The sequence below is a fragment of the Anolis carolinensis genome, chromosome 1, assembly GCF_035594765.1.
Source record: "Anolis carolinensis isolate JA03-04 chromosome 1, rAnoCar3.1.pri, whole genome shotgun sequence".
NCBI classification, from domain to species: Eukaryota; Metazoa; Chordata; class Lepidosauria; order Squamata; family Dactyloidae; genus Anolis; species Anolis carolinensis.
In genome coordinates this window covers 13,526,605-13,544,020 of record NC_085841.1, presented here as the reverse complement: position 1 = coordinate 13,544,020, position 17,416 = coordinate 13,526,605, and the positions used below count along the sequence as shown (strand labels likewise).

Here is a 17,416-nt window from a genome sequence, read left to right as displayed (position 1 = left end):
TAAATCCAGGTTCACAGCAATTCTGAATTGTAGTGGCAACATTTCCTTCCTTTCGCACCCATCCCTTTGCCAGAACAAGCAACCTAGGATCTCAAAAGGAAATGTCATTTTTTTGGAATTACCAGAAACAGAGAAATATCAATGATGGTTCAGGTGGATGCACAATGTAGCATTGCATCCTAGGTTATGCTTTATAAGTTCTAGATACAGTTAGTCCTTTTTTATTTATATTAAAATTTTATATATATATATACACACACACACACACATAAATATATATATATATACATACACACGCACACAGTAGAGTCTTACTTATCCAAGCTAAACGTGCCAGCAGAAACTTGGATAAGCAAATATCTTGAATAATGAGGGATTAAGGAAAAGCCTATTAAACATCAAATTAGGTTATGATTTTACAAATTAAGCACCAAAACATCATGTTAGACAACAAATTTGACAGAAAAAGTAGTTCAATACGCAGTAATGTTATGTTGTAATTACTGTATTTACGAATTTAGCACCAAAATATCACAATATATTGAAAACATTGACTACAAAAATGCATTGGATAATCCAGAACCTTGGATAAGCGAGTCTTGGATAAGTGAGACTCTACTGTATGTATATGTAGGTATGTATGTATATATATACACACACACACACACATACACTACCCTGTAAAAAGAGATCTCAGGGTGGCATACAAATCCACAGTCTCCTTATTTTGTAGTTGATAGATGCTTAATGAGAGGAGTCCCATGAATCTCTGCCGTTTCCATCCCACCCAGCTGTACATCAGCTATGGGCCCTGCAGTGTAGATTTGACTCCCTGAAAAACACAGCCAATATGGCCAGTAGTAGATATTCTGGCAACTGCAGGCCAAAAGCATCTAGGGAGCCAAATGTGGAAGCCACTGCCCAATATATCAGGATCACTGATAGAGTATCTGGCTCGTTTTCCTTGAAAACAGTCAGGGAATCCCATTTCTCTTTCTTCCATGCATCTCTTAGCTTTAGGTGCTCTTTTACTAATTTCTGGGACTTTTCCTAATTTTTTTAAATCAAAACCACATTCTCATCATCCATTCCCAAACATGTTCCTAAATGAGAGCAACCATCAGTTAAGAAATACTCTTTATCTATCTCCATTATTTTACTTAGCTGAAACTAAATTTGTTATAAATTGGAAACATTGTTTTTTGAGAGGTTTGGACCACACAGTAGCCACGCTGGCTGGAAAACTGTGGAAAGTATAGCCCCAAAAGTAACTGTTTAGAGATCTGGCTAAAAAGTAAGCCTTTTCATGGGAGGTATGAATATTATAATGAATTTGATGACTGGTACCTGCTTGAGAACTAAATATTCCCATGGGAAATAACATGCCTCGTGTCCTTTTTGTATGTTTACTGGATCAAGGAGAAAGATAAATATCAGACATCTATAATAAGTTTCAATATGGATTATAATTTAGACTTGTGCAGTCAGTCCTCCACATTTGGGGAGAAATTTAACTTTTGTGAATTTGGTTATTTGTTGATTTTATTAATATGGTCTTTCTAGAAATTTCTAGGTCCTCCAATGTGACTCTGTGCTCAGGGTCTGCCAGAGTCACAATGAGGTGTTCTCTCAGGTAAACAAAAATAGTGTTTTTATATATATATATTTATGGTTTTTCCACTTTTGCAGGGGTCCCATGCCCCTAACCGCAGCAAATATGGAGAACTGACTGTACACATCTACATGGAGGTAAGCCCACTGAATTCAGTGGAGTTTACTTCCAGGCTAGCTATGTTTATTTTAATTTCTTTTAATTTATGCTCCACCTTTCCCATGGGATGGGACTCAAGGCAGCTCACAAAATGTATTTTACCAAAGTTAAAATAACAAATACAAATTCACTTTAAAGGCACATGGTTAAAAGTGAAAAATATAGATAGGACTGGAACTTAAAGCTGCCTGGCTGAGCCAACCAGGAGGTGGTTTGGCATCTTTGAACTCATGTAGAACTATTGAATATTGGACTAAATAGTCCAATATTTCAGAAAGGATCCTAAAGTAACCAACTTCTAGGACCAGATTAAATTGTCGCAAATCATATAAATTACATGCATATGTGGAACTGGCATCCTTCTTTCTAGATGGCAAGAATTAAAAGTTCTGAATGTATTTTTTCAAGGGACATGTTGGTACTAACTAAAATGAGGTTATTTGTATAAACATGTATATAAAGTGGTTCAGATATTAAAATAGCTCCTTTTTAAAATCCGAATGCACTGTAAAACAGCAATATCCTATATAAAACCTGGACTCAGAGGATGTAAACAGCTTAACTAAACCACAGCTTTAATCTACTTCTGAGGGTTGGATTGAAAGGGGCCAACTGAGCCTCTCACAGGAAGGAGATGAAAAGCATAGTTGTGGCACACATTTGCCATCAGTGCTTGACCAACATCACTAGTTTATGGGAAAGAAAGTATCCACCATCCAAAATAATCAGATTAAACCATTCTAGTGAAACTGGCAAATGAATGGCTTCCTGCGTAATATTTCTGCTGCTTCTGAATTGTCCCAAGCCTGGCCATAACATTAAAAGAAGTGTATTTAGATGATGATACCCAATACAAAGTCTTGCTTGTCCTCAATGTAAAATTGGCACAGAGTGTTTTGTAATCTACTACTCCTCCGGCACCGAGCAGCGCTAGGCTTTAGTAACTTGCTAATCCCCATCCCTACACTCCAGTCGTGTAACCCTTCGTGGGCTGCTACCAACAGCTTCTCTGTGGCACCGAACTGAAAATCCCTCAGTCCTTGATAAACGTTATTTATCCCAACTGGGACCAAGCCACTGTTGTGAAAGTTTAAAGCTTTCAGGATTCCGGTTGTAAATGATTTGGGGGAATGAAATGGCTGCTGAAGACATCAAGAAGGTGACCAGTCAGAGCTGGGCCCCACTAGGCAACTCAGTTACGGTACAACGGGCAACGGGACCGGCAAAGCAAGCGATGGCCAAAGCCTTGGTTCTGTCTTTATTTGGGGGTAAATAGACGTGTGACGTTGAGTGGTTGTAGTGTTCTTCCTAGTTCCTTTAACATCCCATCCAATCCACCCGATTCCAAAGTCAAATAATACAGAGACTTTGAAATGAATTAACCTTTTTGACTTGTGATCTACCTTGTTCCACCTTACTCTTCCCCTTCAGCCTTGCCTGCCTTTGAAAAATCCAAATCCTTTAACAAGGGTGGTGGCCATGATGAAATGCATGCTCTCCTCTCCTGGTTTCTGCATGTTGTCTTTTGATTTTGTCACTTGGGGGATGGGGCCGGTGGTAAATGGCACGGAGGGGAAGGAGCCTTTGGAGAAGCTAGTCAGGAGTTCTGTGCCAAATCAAGGGGAATGCTGCTGATTGCGTTCTTTCGCTGCTTTAATGCATCTTTAGGATTACCGTACAGATTCGGTTGCAGTAATTTTATAGATGTAGGAAAAGTGATTGATGGATTTCCCCCATTTCTTTTCTTTCCAAACTATAAAAGTGAGATTCTTACTGTTGCATTATTTGAGCTGTTAAAAATGCTTGCAGTTTGAAAATGGGACAACGCGTCCCCTGCTTTTTCATTATCAAATGCAGAATGGAAAAAATCTACCATTCCCTGTAGCCACTAATGGAAAAGTCCTTATTTGCATGTACAGTTTGCATTTGCTGGATCAAAACGTATTGCAGATTTGATAGCAGAGCCAAGTACGGTAAAACTCTCACAGATGGATTTTCCCCCTCCTTCCCTCGTTACTTGACTTCTGTCAATTTGGGTACTAATCTGGTGATAACTTTCTAATTCCTCTGGCCCTCTGTTTCTCCAGTGGGGTGTGAGAATAGTTTTACTGGACAAGCTGAGCTTTTGTACACAGAGTGTGTGAGATTTTGCAAATAAAAACATTTCAGATTTCCTCTTTTTTTAAAAAGAAAAGGGGAGAATGCTTTTTGAGACCTTGTTGCTAGACAAGAATTATATGTTTGATCCAATCTTGTTTCTTAGATGGGAGAAGCAAGAGAAGGCAGTGAAATGGTCAACGGAGCAGCAGACCAGCGGACAAGTTCCAAAGAGACGAGTCCAGTTCCTTCACCGACAGCAGATCGCAAAGGCAAGGCTGGCCTCCAGGCTCAGACCGCGGCCACCCTCCCGGCCAAAACGCAAGAGACGCCTCCGGCTCAGATGGAGGGCTTCTTGCACCGTAAGCATGAATGGGAGTCACACAACAAGAAGGCCTCAAACAGGTATTGTATTTGAACTCTGAGCAGGCAGAGTAAATTATGTAGTGATTGGTTTGATTTTTATCCTCTTCTGTCTTGTAAGCAAAAGACTCAAAAAAAATCTTGACACAGTGACCCTCCCCATGCACTCCTATCTAGAATAATAAGTTAACCCATGTGCACATCATTCTTTGATTCAGGTTATGTCATTCCAGTAGGGTTTGCTCCAGGTCATAACGAGCTGACCCAAGCTTGGAAAAGTTCCCTTTTCTAGCCAGGGAATGGGTTGGCTGGGAGCTTAAATTCAAAATGCAACTTTCCCAAGCTCTTAAGTGAGAGCTCTGCTCCTTTATGGAGATGGCCCATAATGCCGAGCCAATGCATGGCATACTCAAGGTTCCTGATTAATTCTGCAATACAGTCCACCTTCCATATCCACAAGTTCAGTATCCATGGATTCAATTATCCATGACATGAAAATATTTTTTTTAATCCCAAAACCAAACATTGAATTTGCCATTAAATACAAGAGACACATTTTACTTTTTCATTGTATATAATGGAACTTCAGCATCCCCAACTTTTGATATCCATGGGAGGAACCTGGAACACAGCCCTAGCAGATACCAAGGGCCCACTGTATGTCTAGTGTAAATGTATCTCGGACAAGAATGGGTCACTTCCATTCAAAATAATATTGTATTGAATAGACCAAGATATAGCTTTCATCAACTGAATGTGGCTTATTTAAATGCAGGATCTCTGCATTAGGACAAAAAAAGGATCATTGTAGAGGTTTGCCATGTTTCTTTTTTTCTCTCAGGTTTTGCTGATGTTGGACACAGCTAGAATAGAAAGGTTCCCTCAGTTCCCTTCCCTACCCCACCAAATATTATCAAAGCCTGAAATTTGATTGTGAGTCCATAGAATGATAGATTTGAAAGATTCCCCAAGGGTCCTCTAGTCCTACCCTCTAGCATGCAGAAATAGATGACTAAAGGACACCTGAGAGATAGCCTTCCAACTTCTCTTTGAAGACCTCCAAAGAAGGAAAGTCCACTTTCTGAGATAGCAGTATATTCCACTGTTGAACAGCTCTTTACTGTCAGAAAGCCTTTCCTAAATAATCCAAATCTTATTGTTAGTCCCAGCTACAGTAAACCCACTGAATTCATGAGATTTATGTATGTATCGATTCACTGATGAATCATTGATTCACTGGATTTACTCTAGTTGGGATTAATCAATAGGATTCAGGTCAAGATTATGTCTCTAACTGTGCCAGCCATAAATCCAGCGTTTGAATGTATTTCTCAGGAAAGGATTTCGATTTGTTACGTAATGCGAAGCTGATTTTAAAAACCAGTGGGACAATCTTAACGTTTGCCTTGTTGTTTCCTTTGCTTTTCAAGATCCTGGCATAATGTCTACTGTGTTATCAACAACCAGGAGATGGGCTTTTACAAAGATGCAAAAGCGGCTTCCTCAGGCATTCCTTACCACAGTGAGATCCCTGTGAGTCTGAAGGAAGCAGTGTGTGAAGTGGCAGTGGAATACAAAAAGAAAAAGCATGTGTTTAAGCTAAGGTAAGAACTCATTCCTTCCTATGGGAGAACGCAAATCCGTTGGTTTCCCAAGAAACTCCAGAGCATTTACAATAGAAGTTATGTCTGTTGCAGAGAACACGGCATGCTAGAATACACCCTGATTTGCATTGGGCAAAATGACAGTTATTGAGCCTCCGGGGCCTTGTTCTTCCTTTTGCATTCCTTGTCTGCTCAAAAAATCCTTCCATTTGAAAAAGCTGGATTGTTTTTTGCATTTGGTGGCATTCATCGTTTTGCAATAGGAAATAACTCTCTTGCACTCATTCCTTGTCTCCATGTGAGCAAGTTAGGAGATGGGGAAGTAAGTAAAGAGGAAACACAACAGAGATGCATAAAAGCATGCATAGTGTGCAGAAAGTGGACAAGGAGATGCCTCTCCCTCTCTCACAATCTTTCTTACTTTATTTATTTATTTATTTATTTATATTCTGCCCTTCTCACCCCGAAGGGGACTCAGACCTTAGAATATAGGGTTATCAATTGAAATTTAGATCAGGTAATGGGAAGTCCTTCACACTGCAGAGTTAAACTGTGTAATTTGCTTCTATGTAAGGCAATGATGACTGCCAACTTTGGATGGGGAGATATTGAGAAACACCAACACACCAAAGATGGGAGAACACTAAATGCTTTGCAGTATTCTACCTTTCACTGAACCAGAGCCCAAATTCTCCAAATTCATTGGCATTTTTCACACTGCTGGGTTCTTGTTTTGATTATCTCAATACATTGTTAATGGCAGGATCTTTTCTCCTGAGTTTGACATAGTATTGTGCCAAGAAAAAGTGCCTACAACCATTTGGGTTAGGAGAAGAAAACTGTAGAATTCACAGGTGTAAACACTGTAATTCATACATGTAAACTGTGTATTTCAGAGAAACCTAGGATTTCTGGTGTCTTTGTAGATTTTCCCAAGATACAGTTGTCCTGTCTCTATATAAAGAGCTTTTACTAAGGTGGACATTTAAAAACATTTAAAAAAAACCCTGCTATGTTTTACTCTGGTTTTAGTAATCAGTATTCAGGATGAAGTGCCAGGGTTTTCAGTAGGCAATGGCATTGCATGTCAAATTTGAAGGCTACAATGTCTAGACACCAGTGCGTCAAAAGAAAATCAAAGCTGATATGTGAATAAAACTAAACTCTGCACATAGTGCCACCTTGTGTTCCTTGTGTGTCCTAATCCAGGATCACAACACACACAAGCCATGAATCAGTGGATGGAGTGGATTGATGAATGGAGTAATACTGATTTTTATTACAATCAGCCCTCCACATTTTCTGAGATCATGGGTACAGGATGTGCATGAAAATGGGAAATCTGTGCATTTTTAAAAGCCTTTATTTAACCTTAGAGAACACCCTTCTATGAATTCCTATGGCCATTTGCCAGCAGAAGAATTACACTGGAGGACTAAGAAATTCTTAGACTAATCAGATCCATAAATAACAAATCTGCAAAAGTTAAAATTCATAATGTTGGAAGACCAACCATTTATCTCTCTGAAACAGTTTGCACCTAAGTGTTCAAAGAGACTCCACACAACAAAAATTATGTGGAGCACAGAAGAATCCAGAAGAGGATGAGATCTTTTATGGGGACTCAAAATTGACTTGCTGGTCTTGTCCACAGTCTCATGAACATCGAGGTGTTTTTCATATCTTCTAGGTATAGCACACTACTATGAGCTGAGGTACCAGAGATACCTTTGAAATTGATGATGGAGCATTGTAACAATGGGCCTGGAATGTATGGAATTAGCACAGAAACAAGAAGTGCAAGATCTGTTTCTTGTTTCTAAGACACAAAAGGAGCATTTGATTTTTACTCTGATGTTAATTTCTTATTCTCATTTACAGGTTGACTGATGGCAATGAGTACCTCTTCCAAGCCAAAGACGATGTAAGTCCTTGTTCCTTCTTCTATTCTTTTAATTGCTCCATACTAACATTACTGTCCCCAGTGTCCTGTTGTTACCTTGGTGTGTCAAATTTTCATTTTGCATTACGGAAGATATTTTTAACATTTTCCATTTTGGCAAAGGCCTGTGTACTCTGTACATGGATTTAATTAACTAATTATTATTCCACTTTTCTCCCACGCGGGGCCCCAAAAAAATAGCTAGTTACAACAGTCCTTAATACAAAGGTATAGCCAAAACAAAATAATATTGGAGACTTATACAAAACTTGTTACAAGAGATATTTAAACTGAAAATACAGATAGATGCAACTTTATTTCTACTTCTAAACAAAGAAAAAAAACAATTTTAAGTTATTACATTATACGATTATTGTAGGAAGACTACTTTATGCACCAAAACTAGAGAACTAAAAAAAAAAATACAGTAATTATATTCCGCCCTTCTCACCCCGAAGGGGACTCAGGGCGGATCACATTATACACACATAGGGCAAACATTCAATGCCCAAAAACACATCAAACAGAGACAGACAGACGCAGAGGCAATTTAACCTTCTCCTGAGGGGATGTTTGATTCTGGCCACAGGGGGGAGCAGCTGTTTCATCATCCACTCTGATGGCACTTCCTCATTCCAAAACAAGATTTAATTATAAAAGTTCTAGAGTTCACAGAAATTGACAAGTTCTCTTGTTTAGTAAAGGAGGAGTTAAGTGATACATTTTTAAAAGAGTGGAGACAATGTATAACCTTAATAAAGAACAAAGAAATACTTTCCCTGAAATTTGAATCCATTGGTCCGTGTCCTTGTCTCCAGAGCAACAGAAAACAAGCTTGCTCCCTTCCCAATGTAACAACCTTTCAAACATTTAAACATGGTGATAATCTCTTAGCCTTCTTATCTCCCATAGGGCTTGGTTTCCAAATCTTTAATCATTTTGGTCCAGTTTGTCTGGATGCATTCTAGCTTGTCAATATCCTTCTTGAATTGTGGACACAGGCCACCTTGTATTCTCAAAGAAGGATTTGTAGAGTTATAGCCCCAAAACACAACATCTTCAAGCTGGGCTTTATCATCTTGTTTTTCTTCAGCTACTCGGTTCCTTTCCATTTTGAAAGTCATCTGGCCTTTGCTAACATATTAATACAGGGCTGCAAGAACTAGAAATCCCTTGACACTGATGAGTTTTTGTGCTTTCAGGAGGAAATGAACACGTGGATCCAGGCCATCACCTCGGCCATCTCCTCGGACAAGGCTGAGCTGTCCACAAGCACACAGAGCACCCCGGCCACCAGCCGTGCCCAGACCTTGCCTGCCAGTGTGACAATAACCAGCGAGTCCAGTCCCGGCAAGCGGGAGAAAGAGAAGGAGAAAGACAAAGAGAAGCGGTTCAGCCTTTTTGGGAAGAAAAAGTGAACTCCCTGCTTCGATCTGTACACGCTGCACTTCTCCAACCGTTTTCCAGTGGAATTCCAGCATGCAAGCTCAGAACCAATACATTACTCTCCGTGCCTAATGTTCCTCAGTGTGATTTAAGTTCTTCCTTCTTTTTTTTAATTTATAGAGCCTTTTTAAAAAAATAAACACACACAAAAACGATTCTAAACTTACAAAATGTCTGAGGTGCATTGGGCAACTTCGGAGTAAGAGGGAACGCCAGGTTTCTTTTCTTTTTTCTTATGCTTTTTTCCCCTTTTCTCTCTTGTTTTCTTTTTTAAAAATGAAGTTAATGTAGATTAGATCTTACTATTTAAACCGTTCCTCAATTTTTTGAGGCTCTCTTGGAAAACAATCCCTCCTCTGCCCCCATCCCTCCCCAGTTGGTATTACTGGTATGCAAGGCAGCAGCAATTACAAACTTCACATGCCCACCAGAGACAGATTTATGCCCTTTGAGCCCATTTCCCCAAGTTGGTTACACTGAGTCTTGACAACTCGATTCTCCCCACTGCGAGCCTTTAGCCTGTAATGAAATGGTAGTGTATTCTCTTTACTGTAATAGAGTGCAGCTCAACATTAACTTACAGACCAAAACCATTTGTATCCAGGCATTGGATTATTATTAATAATAATATTACTATTCTTACTATTAACACGACCGTGACGCTTCAACCCTCCTCCAGCATCCGGCAACGACAGTTAAGAATGTTGGTTATGGACAAGAAGGACTTAGCATACTGATAACGGTTTTGAATAAATCTGTAATTTTGATTTTTTTTTTTTTGCTGAAATACATTATATTGTTTCAGATAATTCTAGTAAAAAGTATAATAAGACTAGATGTATAATAAAAAACCCTTTAAAATTCATTGATTAAGTGTAAAAGTGGAACTGAAGCATTTACTGGGAAAAAAGTAATGTTACTCCAATGGTTAACTTGCTTGTCAGCTGCTGCACTGTGTTATAATTTTGCGACATTACCTTTGCTCTTTGATACATAGTGTGCATTTCTCTGTCACTGTAACTATTGTAATGAACAATTTTCATCTTACTGCACAATCAAAAAATTACATTTAATAGGAATGACTTCTCAATGACTGGGCCTGTAGTCAGGGTAGTACTGGAAACTGGCTTTCGGTTGTATGGAACTGTACCTCTAGACTTTTACCCTATCTGTTAAATATATGCTATGTCATTAAATGCTTTTAAAACTAACTGAAGCATTCTGATTCCTCCTTTTTTATTCCACTGGCAACAGGAAATCATTACTTTCATAATCAAGTATCAAGTTGGAAGAAAGCTGTTGGGGAAGTTGTCTGCCTGTTTTGCTCTCCCAACTTGAACATTTATGAAAGGGTTTGTTTACGTGAGTACCTGGGCTCTTCATAGATTCATAGAGTTGGAAACGACCCCAAAGGCCATCCAGTCCAACCCATTCTGCTATTTAGGAATACACAATTAAAGCTCTCTTGAAAGATGTCCATCCAACGTCTGTTTAAAACCTTCCAGAAATGGAGACTCCGCCATACTCCCAGGCAGCTTATTCTACGGTTCAAACAGCTCCTATTATCAGGATGTTTTTTCATAAAATTTGGGTGGAATCTCTTCTATAGTTTGACTCCATCACTCCTAGTCCTGGTCTCGGGTAGTATAAACAAGCTTGCCCCATCTTCCATATGGCATTGTTAAAAGGGAACTTTGGCCTAGTGCAAACCAGATTTGCAGTATTTCAATTACAACATCTTTTGAAATGTGTGCCCTTTCACCAATGCCTACTATACTTCTGACATGTGGAAATAAATTAAATTTAGATATTGAGAATGTAGGCAGTGGAGTGTTGCAGTCCTCATTTCCACTCCATATTACAATGTCCCAGGTATCTTTCTAAAATCATAAAGAGCCACCTCCCAATGTGAAATTAGGAGAAGATTCACTTTCCTATGGATTGATAAGTACTAACTGGCTGCGCAGATGGCATAAACAGAGCACCGAATCTAACTTTTTTCCCCGTTTCGGGTCATGTGGCTCCTCATTATGGCAGAAAGATAGTGTATCTTGTTCATTGGGTTTACCAATTTCTTATGGTCAGATTGTAAGCTTTCAGGTGCCAGAATATACTTCAATGGGTGATTGCTTTCATATTATTTCCAATAGGCATTTGGTAGATAGTATTTTTTAAAAAAATAAATAGTAACATGTTTTGTCATCTGCGTTGTTCCATGCAATGATGACATGTTACCAGGAGTTTGAAGGGTAATGCTTGCTTGGCTCTAAAAGACGCTGTGGTTGTTTATGAAAAGCTCAACCATAGCAACTGTGAACAACAAAGAGAATTCAACTGTGAACTTATCCCAGCCGATCAGTGCTGTGAAACCTGTATCAAGGGTGAGGATAACTCTTCCAGCAACTTAATTCTGCATTTTACCAATTGCTGTTCTGGCATGTTTTTGGATTTGTCAGACTATAATTTCTATCTTCTCCAGAAGCCATGCTGGTTGCATCATAGAAGATTAGTCTGGCACATCTGGAGGGAACTAGTTTCTGCATAGCTTTTCTACTGAGAGCCAACAGTTCTGTTTTTTAACAGGTAACTTCAATGCATTAAGCTATAAAAAATTTACTATGTTGCGGTCTATAAAGCTCTCCTCACCCCTTCCTTGTGTGTTAGCAAAGTAAAGCAAACTACAGTTGAACCTCCATTTGAAATGTTGACTTTTGTGGATTTGATTATTCAGAGATTTGTTTAAATGTTTTCTCTAGATCCTTCAATACTTCTATTTATGCAAAAGGACCTAGAGATTTCTAGAGAGAACCTCTCCCTAAGAATTTCTAAGTCTCTCCAATTAAATTCTGTAATCAGTTCCAGTGGACACTGACCATTTAGTCATGCTAGAAGACCTATAAATTCCTAGAAAAGAGTTCTCTCAAATCTTTTTTTAAATGTTTTTTTAATTTGTGGGTTTTCAATTTCATAGTGGTCTTGTGCCCCTGATGCCAGTGAATGTGGGAGAAGGACTATCATTCTGCATAGAAGAACGAGAGATTATTTATCCAAAACAAATAATGTAATATCACATCATGTACTGAAAAAAAATTAATGCTGCATGCATCTAATAGGAAGGCTACAACTTGAAGTAGACTTGTGTAGAAGAAAGCCCATTAAATCTAATGGCATCACTCCCAAATAGATGTGCAGAACAATTTGAAAATAACATTGGATTGCATTTCCACATCATGAGTTGAAAGTAATATGTGCTTACTTTTAAAAGTTTATTTGATAGATAAGCAAGAGAAATGCCTAACATTAGTAATAAATACTATGGCTGTCATCAAATACCAAAATGTAAGTGGTGCTATAACAAAGGAAACCTGATAGCTGCCTGATGTTTTATATTATAAATCTGTCCCAACTGGGCAAACTTTGGCCCTCCAGGTGTTTTGGACTTCAACTCCCACAATTTCTAACAGCCTACCAGCCCATGTCTGATAGATATGGATGTTGGTTTGTATGCCAAAGGCTTGGTGGATCTGTACCAATCATGGCACACATTCCCTTCGATATCCAATTTGAAAGAATTGAGAGGTCAACTAAAAAAAAACCAACAGCTCTTTCAGGCTGAGAGCAAAGGGGAAAAAAAGGAACAAAGCTGTAGCTGGGTGAAGTGTCCCTCTGTGATATCACTGGGAAAGAAAGAGAGTGAAGGGGCTTGGTTGCTGATAGGCGACATGTATATGATGGGAAGGGAGAAGGGGAAGAAAGAAAGAAAGTGAAGGAAGAGGAGAAAGGAGAGAAGGAAGAGAAATGTAAGAGGAAAAGTTAAGAGGGGAGGAAAGGAAGGGAAGGGAAGGAAGGCAGGATGAAAAGAAGGAGGGAAGAAAGGTGGCCCCCTTGGATTAACTTTTAGCAAGAAAGAAATTCAAAAGCTGGCTGTGAGACCAAGCCTTCAGAGAGTAATCAGTGAATAGGTGAATATGAAATAAGTGCAACACGACTGGAATGACTCTTGGACTATGATTTTGGATCTGTGTAATTTTAATACTCGATTTTAATGTATTGATGTTGATTTTTTAATTTCTATGGATTTTAAGGTATGTGTTTATTGTATTTGTATGTTTGTTTGTATGGCATGTAATTGTTGCCAATTTGGAAGACGCTCTTAATCCGCTTTAGGTTGAGATACGAGTGGGGTATAAATGTAGTAAATAAAATGAAAAGATAAAAAATATTCATTTCTACCCTTTATTAGCTCTCCTGAAGGAGGCTCAAAGCGGCTGAACATAAAGTATTAGCACACAATTTAAAATATACAAATATGCAAACACTGAAACAGAATTAAAAATAAATAGTATTTTTAAAAATCAGTTTAAAACCATTAGAAATTCAAAGCATATTCAAGGTTAAAAACCACAGCACTAGAGGAGAGATGCAAATAGAGAAACTAAAAAGAACTCCAATGCTCCCAGCACTGTATGCAGCCAAATAAATCGAATATATGTAGCGTAGTCAAGAACCTCACAAGATTCTGCATACGCTCATATTTCTCACCACCCTGAGTCCCCTGAGGAGATAGGGCCGGATAAAAATAAAATATTATTAAGATTTCATTTTAGGATACTTACCATAGTCCATTTTCCCTGTGTTGTTCATACTCTGAAGTTGCCTGGCCACATGTTTTTTTCATCTTTGAAATCTAGAGCTAAATCATTATTGAAAACTAATCAATAAAATATTATGCAAAATACAGCAGAGGCTTACAGTAAATGTGCTGTGAGTAAGTGGATCAAGGGAAGACACACTGAAAAACAAACAAACAATGAGACTAATCATTCTTCCGGCAACCAAATCCAACAAGATCGGTCAAACAGTGTGAAATATCTCTGTCCAGACAAATGTTTTTCTCGTTTGCCTGAAATGACTGTTTACTGAGCCGAAAAGGTCTAGAAATAGAAGCTCAACACATAAACAAGACTAAAAATGTCACGGAAGTTGAGGGGGCACAATTCAGCCAAAAATGCTTTGAAATATCCATTCTAAAACGGTGAGTTGCTGTGAGTTTTCCAGGCTGTATAGCCATGTTCCAGAAGCATTCTGTCCTGACGTTTCACCTACATCTATGGCAGGCATACTCAGGGGTTGTCAGGTATATTGGTAAACTAAGCAAGGGAGTTTTATATATCTGTAGAAGGTCCAGGGTGGGAGAAAGAACTCTTGTCTATTTGGACGCTGTGTTTAGTGGTCCCTATATAGACCTGTCCACAGCTGCATGATATAGGGTAGACTCCTGCAGAGGTGAGAGGATCCCTCTTGTCCTTCGCTGACCGTAGCATTTGTTGGATGTTCTTAGTGGATCTGTAGATAGTTTGTAGGTTGTGTTTCTTAATCAGCTTACTTATGCGGTCAGTGGTTCCCTTGATATATGGTAAGAACACTTTTCCTCTGGGTGGATCTTTGTCTTTACTCTCATGCCTTGTTCTTGGCCTTACAGCTCTTTTGATGTCCATGGTGGAGTATCCATTGGCCTGGAGAACCCAGTTTAGGTGGTTTAGTTCACCTTGGAGGAGGTGGGGTTCGCAGATTCTTTTTGCTCGGTCTGCCAGGGCTCTGATTGTGCTTTTTCTGATGGTTGGAGTTTTTATGTAGATATCTATCCGTGTGTGTAGGTTTTCTGTTATCTGTGTGGCCCAATTGTTGATTGGGTTTGCGGATGAGTTGGACATCTAGAAATGTCAGTTTTCCTTCATTTTCTTTTTCCATGGCGAACTGAATGTTGGGGTGATGCTGTTGAGGTGGTCCAGGAACTTTAATTATTCCTCTCCATTGCTCCAAATGATGAAGGTGTCATCCACATATCTGAACCATATAGTGGGCTTTTTTGGTACTGTTTCCAGAGCTTGTTTTTCAAAGTGTTTCATGTAGAAATTTGCTATGACCGGGCTGACGTGAGTTATACACAAGCTTGCTTGGTTTGAAATTGTGATTATTATTATTACAGTATTATTATATTTATTTATATCCCACTATACTGTGATTATTATTATTATATTTATTTATATCCCGCTTTATCTCCCCTGAAGGGGACTCAAAAGCGGCTTAACATAAAAGCATTACCATACAATTTAAAAGATACAAATATGGAAACATTAAAACAAAATTAAATATAAACATTATTGTTATTATTATATTTATGTGTACCCTGCTTTATCTCTCCTGAAGGAGACTCAAAGCAGCTTCACATAAAAGCATTAGTACACCATTTAAAATATACAAATACTGAAACAGAATTAAATATTAAGCATTAACAGTTATAAACCATTCAACATAGTCAATGCATATTCAAGTTTAAAAATTCAGTTAAAATCCATTGTCAGTCAGTGCATCTACATCAGGCATGGGCAAACTTGGGCTGTTAGGAATTGTGGGAGTTGAAGTCCAAAACACCCGAAGGGCCCAAGTTTGCCCATGCCTGATCTACATTGTAGAATTAACGCAGTCTGAAACCACGTTTAACTACCTTGGCTCAGTGCTATATAATCCTGGGATTTGTAGTTTGGTGGGGCAACCCCCAGAGTTCCCTAGCAATGAACCGTGGAGCTTAAAAGCGGTATCAAACCGCTTTCATTCCACACAAGCAAACAAGACGCTTCTCCTCACAGAGATTCCCAAGCAGCTGAAAGGAGGAAAGCGCGACGGGAGGGGGGGCCGAGAAGGAGCCGAATGAGGCGCGGGGCACCCTGGGAGTTGGAGTCCCGCTGCTATTGTTTCTCAAGGGGGCCGAAGGAAATTTGAACTACAATTCCCGCGAGGCTAGGCGCGACCAAGGCCTGGGAGAGGGCGGAGCCTCGCTTGGTTTCCATGAGGATTCACTGAGGCGATGACGCAAGCGCTGCTGAGGAGAGACCTTGGGAGGCCTCTCCATCTTTGCCTCTCCCTTAGAGAAACAAGCCTAACCCACTCTGCTATTCAGGGACGCAAAATCAAAGCACTCCCTTCAGATGGCCATCCAGACTCTGCTTTAAAAAGCCTCCAGGGAAGGGGACTCCTCCAGGCCTCCAGGCAGCCTCTCCCGCTGTCAAACAGGATGGCCTTAATATTTTGATGGAGTATTTTTTCCCTCTTCCCCTCCTCTCCTTCTCTTTTCTTCTTCCCCTTCTTTTCCTCCTCTCCTTTTCTTCCTCTCCTCCTTTTCCCCTCTTCTTCTCCTCTTCTTCTCTCTTCCTTCTCCTCCTTCCTCTTCCTCTCCTCCTTTTCCCCTATTCCCCCTCCACTTTCCCTCCCCTTCCTCTTCCTCTACTTTTCCCCTCTTCCCCTTCCTTCCTTCTCTTCCTCTCCTCCTCCTCATTCCCTTCCCCTTTTCCTCCCCTTCTTTTCCCTCTTCCCCACCTCTCCCTCTTTTCTTCTTTCCCTTCCTCTTTTCCCCTCCTCTCCTTCTCTTCCTCTCCTCTTTTCCCTCTTCCCCTCCTCTCCTTCTCTTTTCCTCCTCCCCTTCTCTTCCTCCTCTCCTTCCGCTCTCTTCCTCTCCCCTCCTTCTCTTACTCTCCTCCTTTCTCCCCTCATCTCCTTTTCCTTCTCTCCTTCTATTCCTCTCCTCCTTTTTCCCCCTCTTCCTCTCTCTTTCTCCTCCTCTCCTTTTGCTCTCTTCCCTCCCTTCCTTCTATTCCTCTCCACCTTTTTTCCCTCACTCCTTTTCCTCCTCCTCTTCTCTTTCTTCTTTTTTCCCTCTCTTTTCCTTCTCTCCTTCTCTTTTCATCCCTTCTCTTCATCTCCTCCTCTTCCTTCCCTCTTCCCTCTCTTTCCCTCCCTCTTCACCTTCCTTCTCCTCTTCCTTCCACTCCTCCTTCCTTTCCTTTCCTCCCCACCTCTTCCACCCCTTTCCCCCTCGTTCTCCTCCTCCCTAGGATCTTTCTCTTTCCCCCTCTGCCTCATAGGATCTGCTTCTACAATACTCTAGACAAGTGACAGTCAAATCCCTGTCTAGGGGATGTCTAGGGAACTCCGGAGTTCACATGAGGATGAAAGCAGCAACTGAGTAAAATAACTATTAGGGGATCTTCAGTGGATAGGGATAAAAGCTGACATTATTGGATCTTAAACGGTAGACTCTCATGAGTTTTTTCCATCATCAATTCAAAGTGGAGTTTGCCATTGCCTCCCTCAGGAGCTGAGAGGGTGTGACCTGCTCAAGGTGGGTTTCCTGTG

At 39.9% G+C, this 17,416-nt stretch overlaps 2 protein-coding genes and 1 long non-coding RNA gene across 10 annotated transcripts in view; 2 read left to right on the top strand and 1 right to left on the bottom strand.

Moving 5' to 3' along the window:
- The window catches only part of sptbn1 (spectrin beta, non-erythrocytic 1), a 250,501-nt gene extending 240,067 nt beyond the window's left edge, over positions 1-10,434 (top strand). For all 4 annotated transcript variants that reach the window (XM_003216155.4, XM_008102749.3, XM_008102750.3 and 1 more), the window contains 4 exons: positions 4,035-4,273; positions 5,662-5,835; positions 7,717-7,759; positions 8,980-10,434. In XM_003216155.4, coding sequence (XP_003216203.1) covers positions 4,035-4,273; positions 5,662-5,835; positions 7,717-7,759; positions 8,980-9,195 — 672 coding nt within the window. In that variant the 3' untranslated portion in view covers positions 9,196-10,434. The remainder of the gene's footprint in view (positions 1-4,034; positions 4,274-5,661; positions 5,836-7,716; positions 7,760-8,979) is intronic.
- Positions 10,435-10,566: 132 nt separating this feature from the next.
- Positions 10,567-17,416, top strand: part of eml6 (EMAP like 6) — a 188,362-nt gene continuing 181,512 nt past the window's right edge. For all 5 annotated transcript variants that reach the window (XR_010002293.1, XM_062968835.1, XM_062968833.1 and 2 more), the window contains exon 1: positions 10,567-11,806. The gene's annotated coding sequence lies outside the window, so the exon portion shown is untranslated. The remainder of the gene's footprint in view (positions 11,807-17,416) is intronic.
- On the bottom strand, positions 13,265-16,381 carry LOC134295675 (uncharacterized). Its single transcript, XR_010002295.1, has 2 exons — positions 15,732-16,381; positions 13,265-13,916 (listed from the first exon to the last, which is right to left on the bottom strand). It is a non-coding gene; the product is annotated as an uncharacterized LOC134295675 (long non-coding RNA).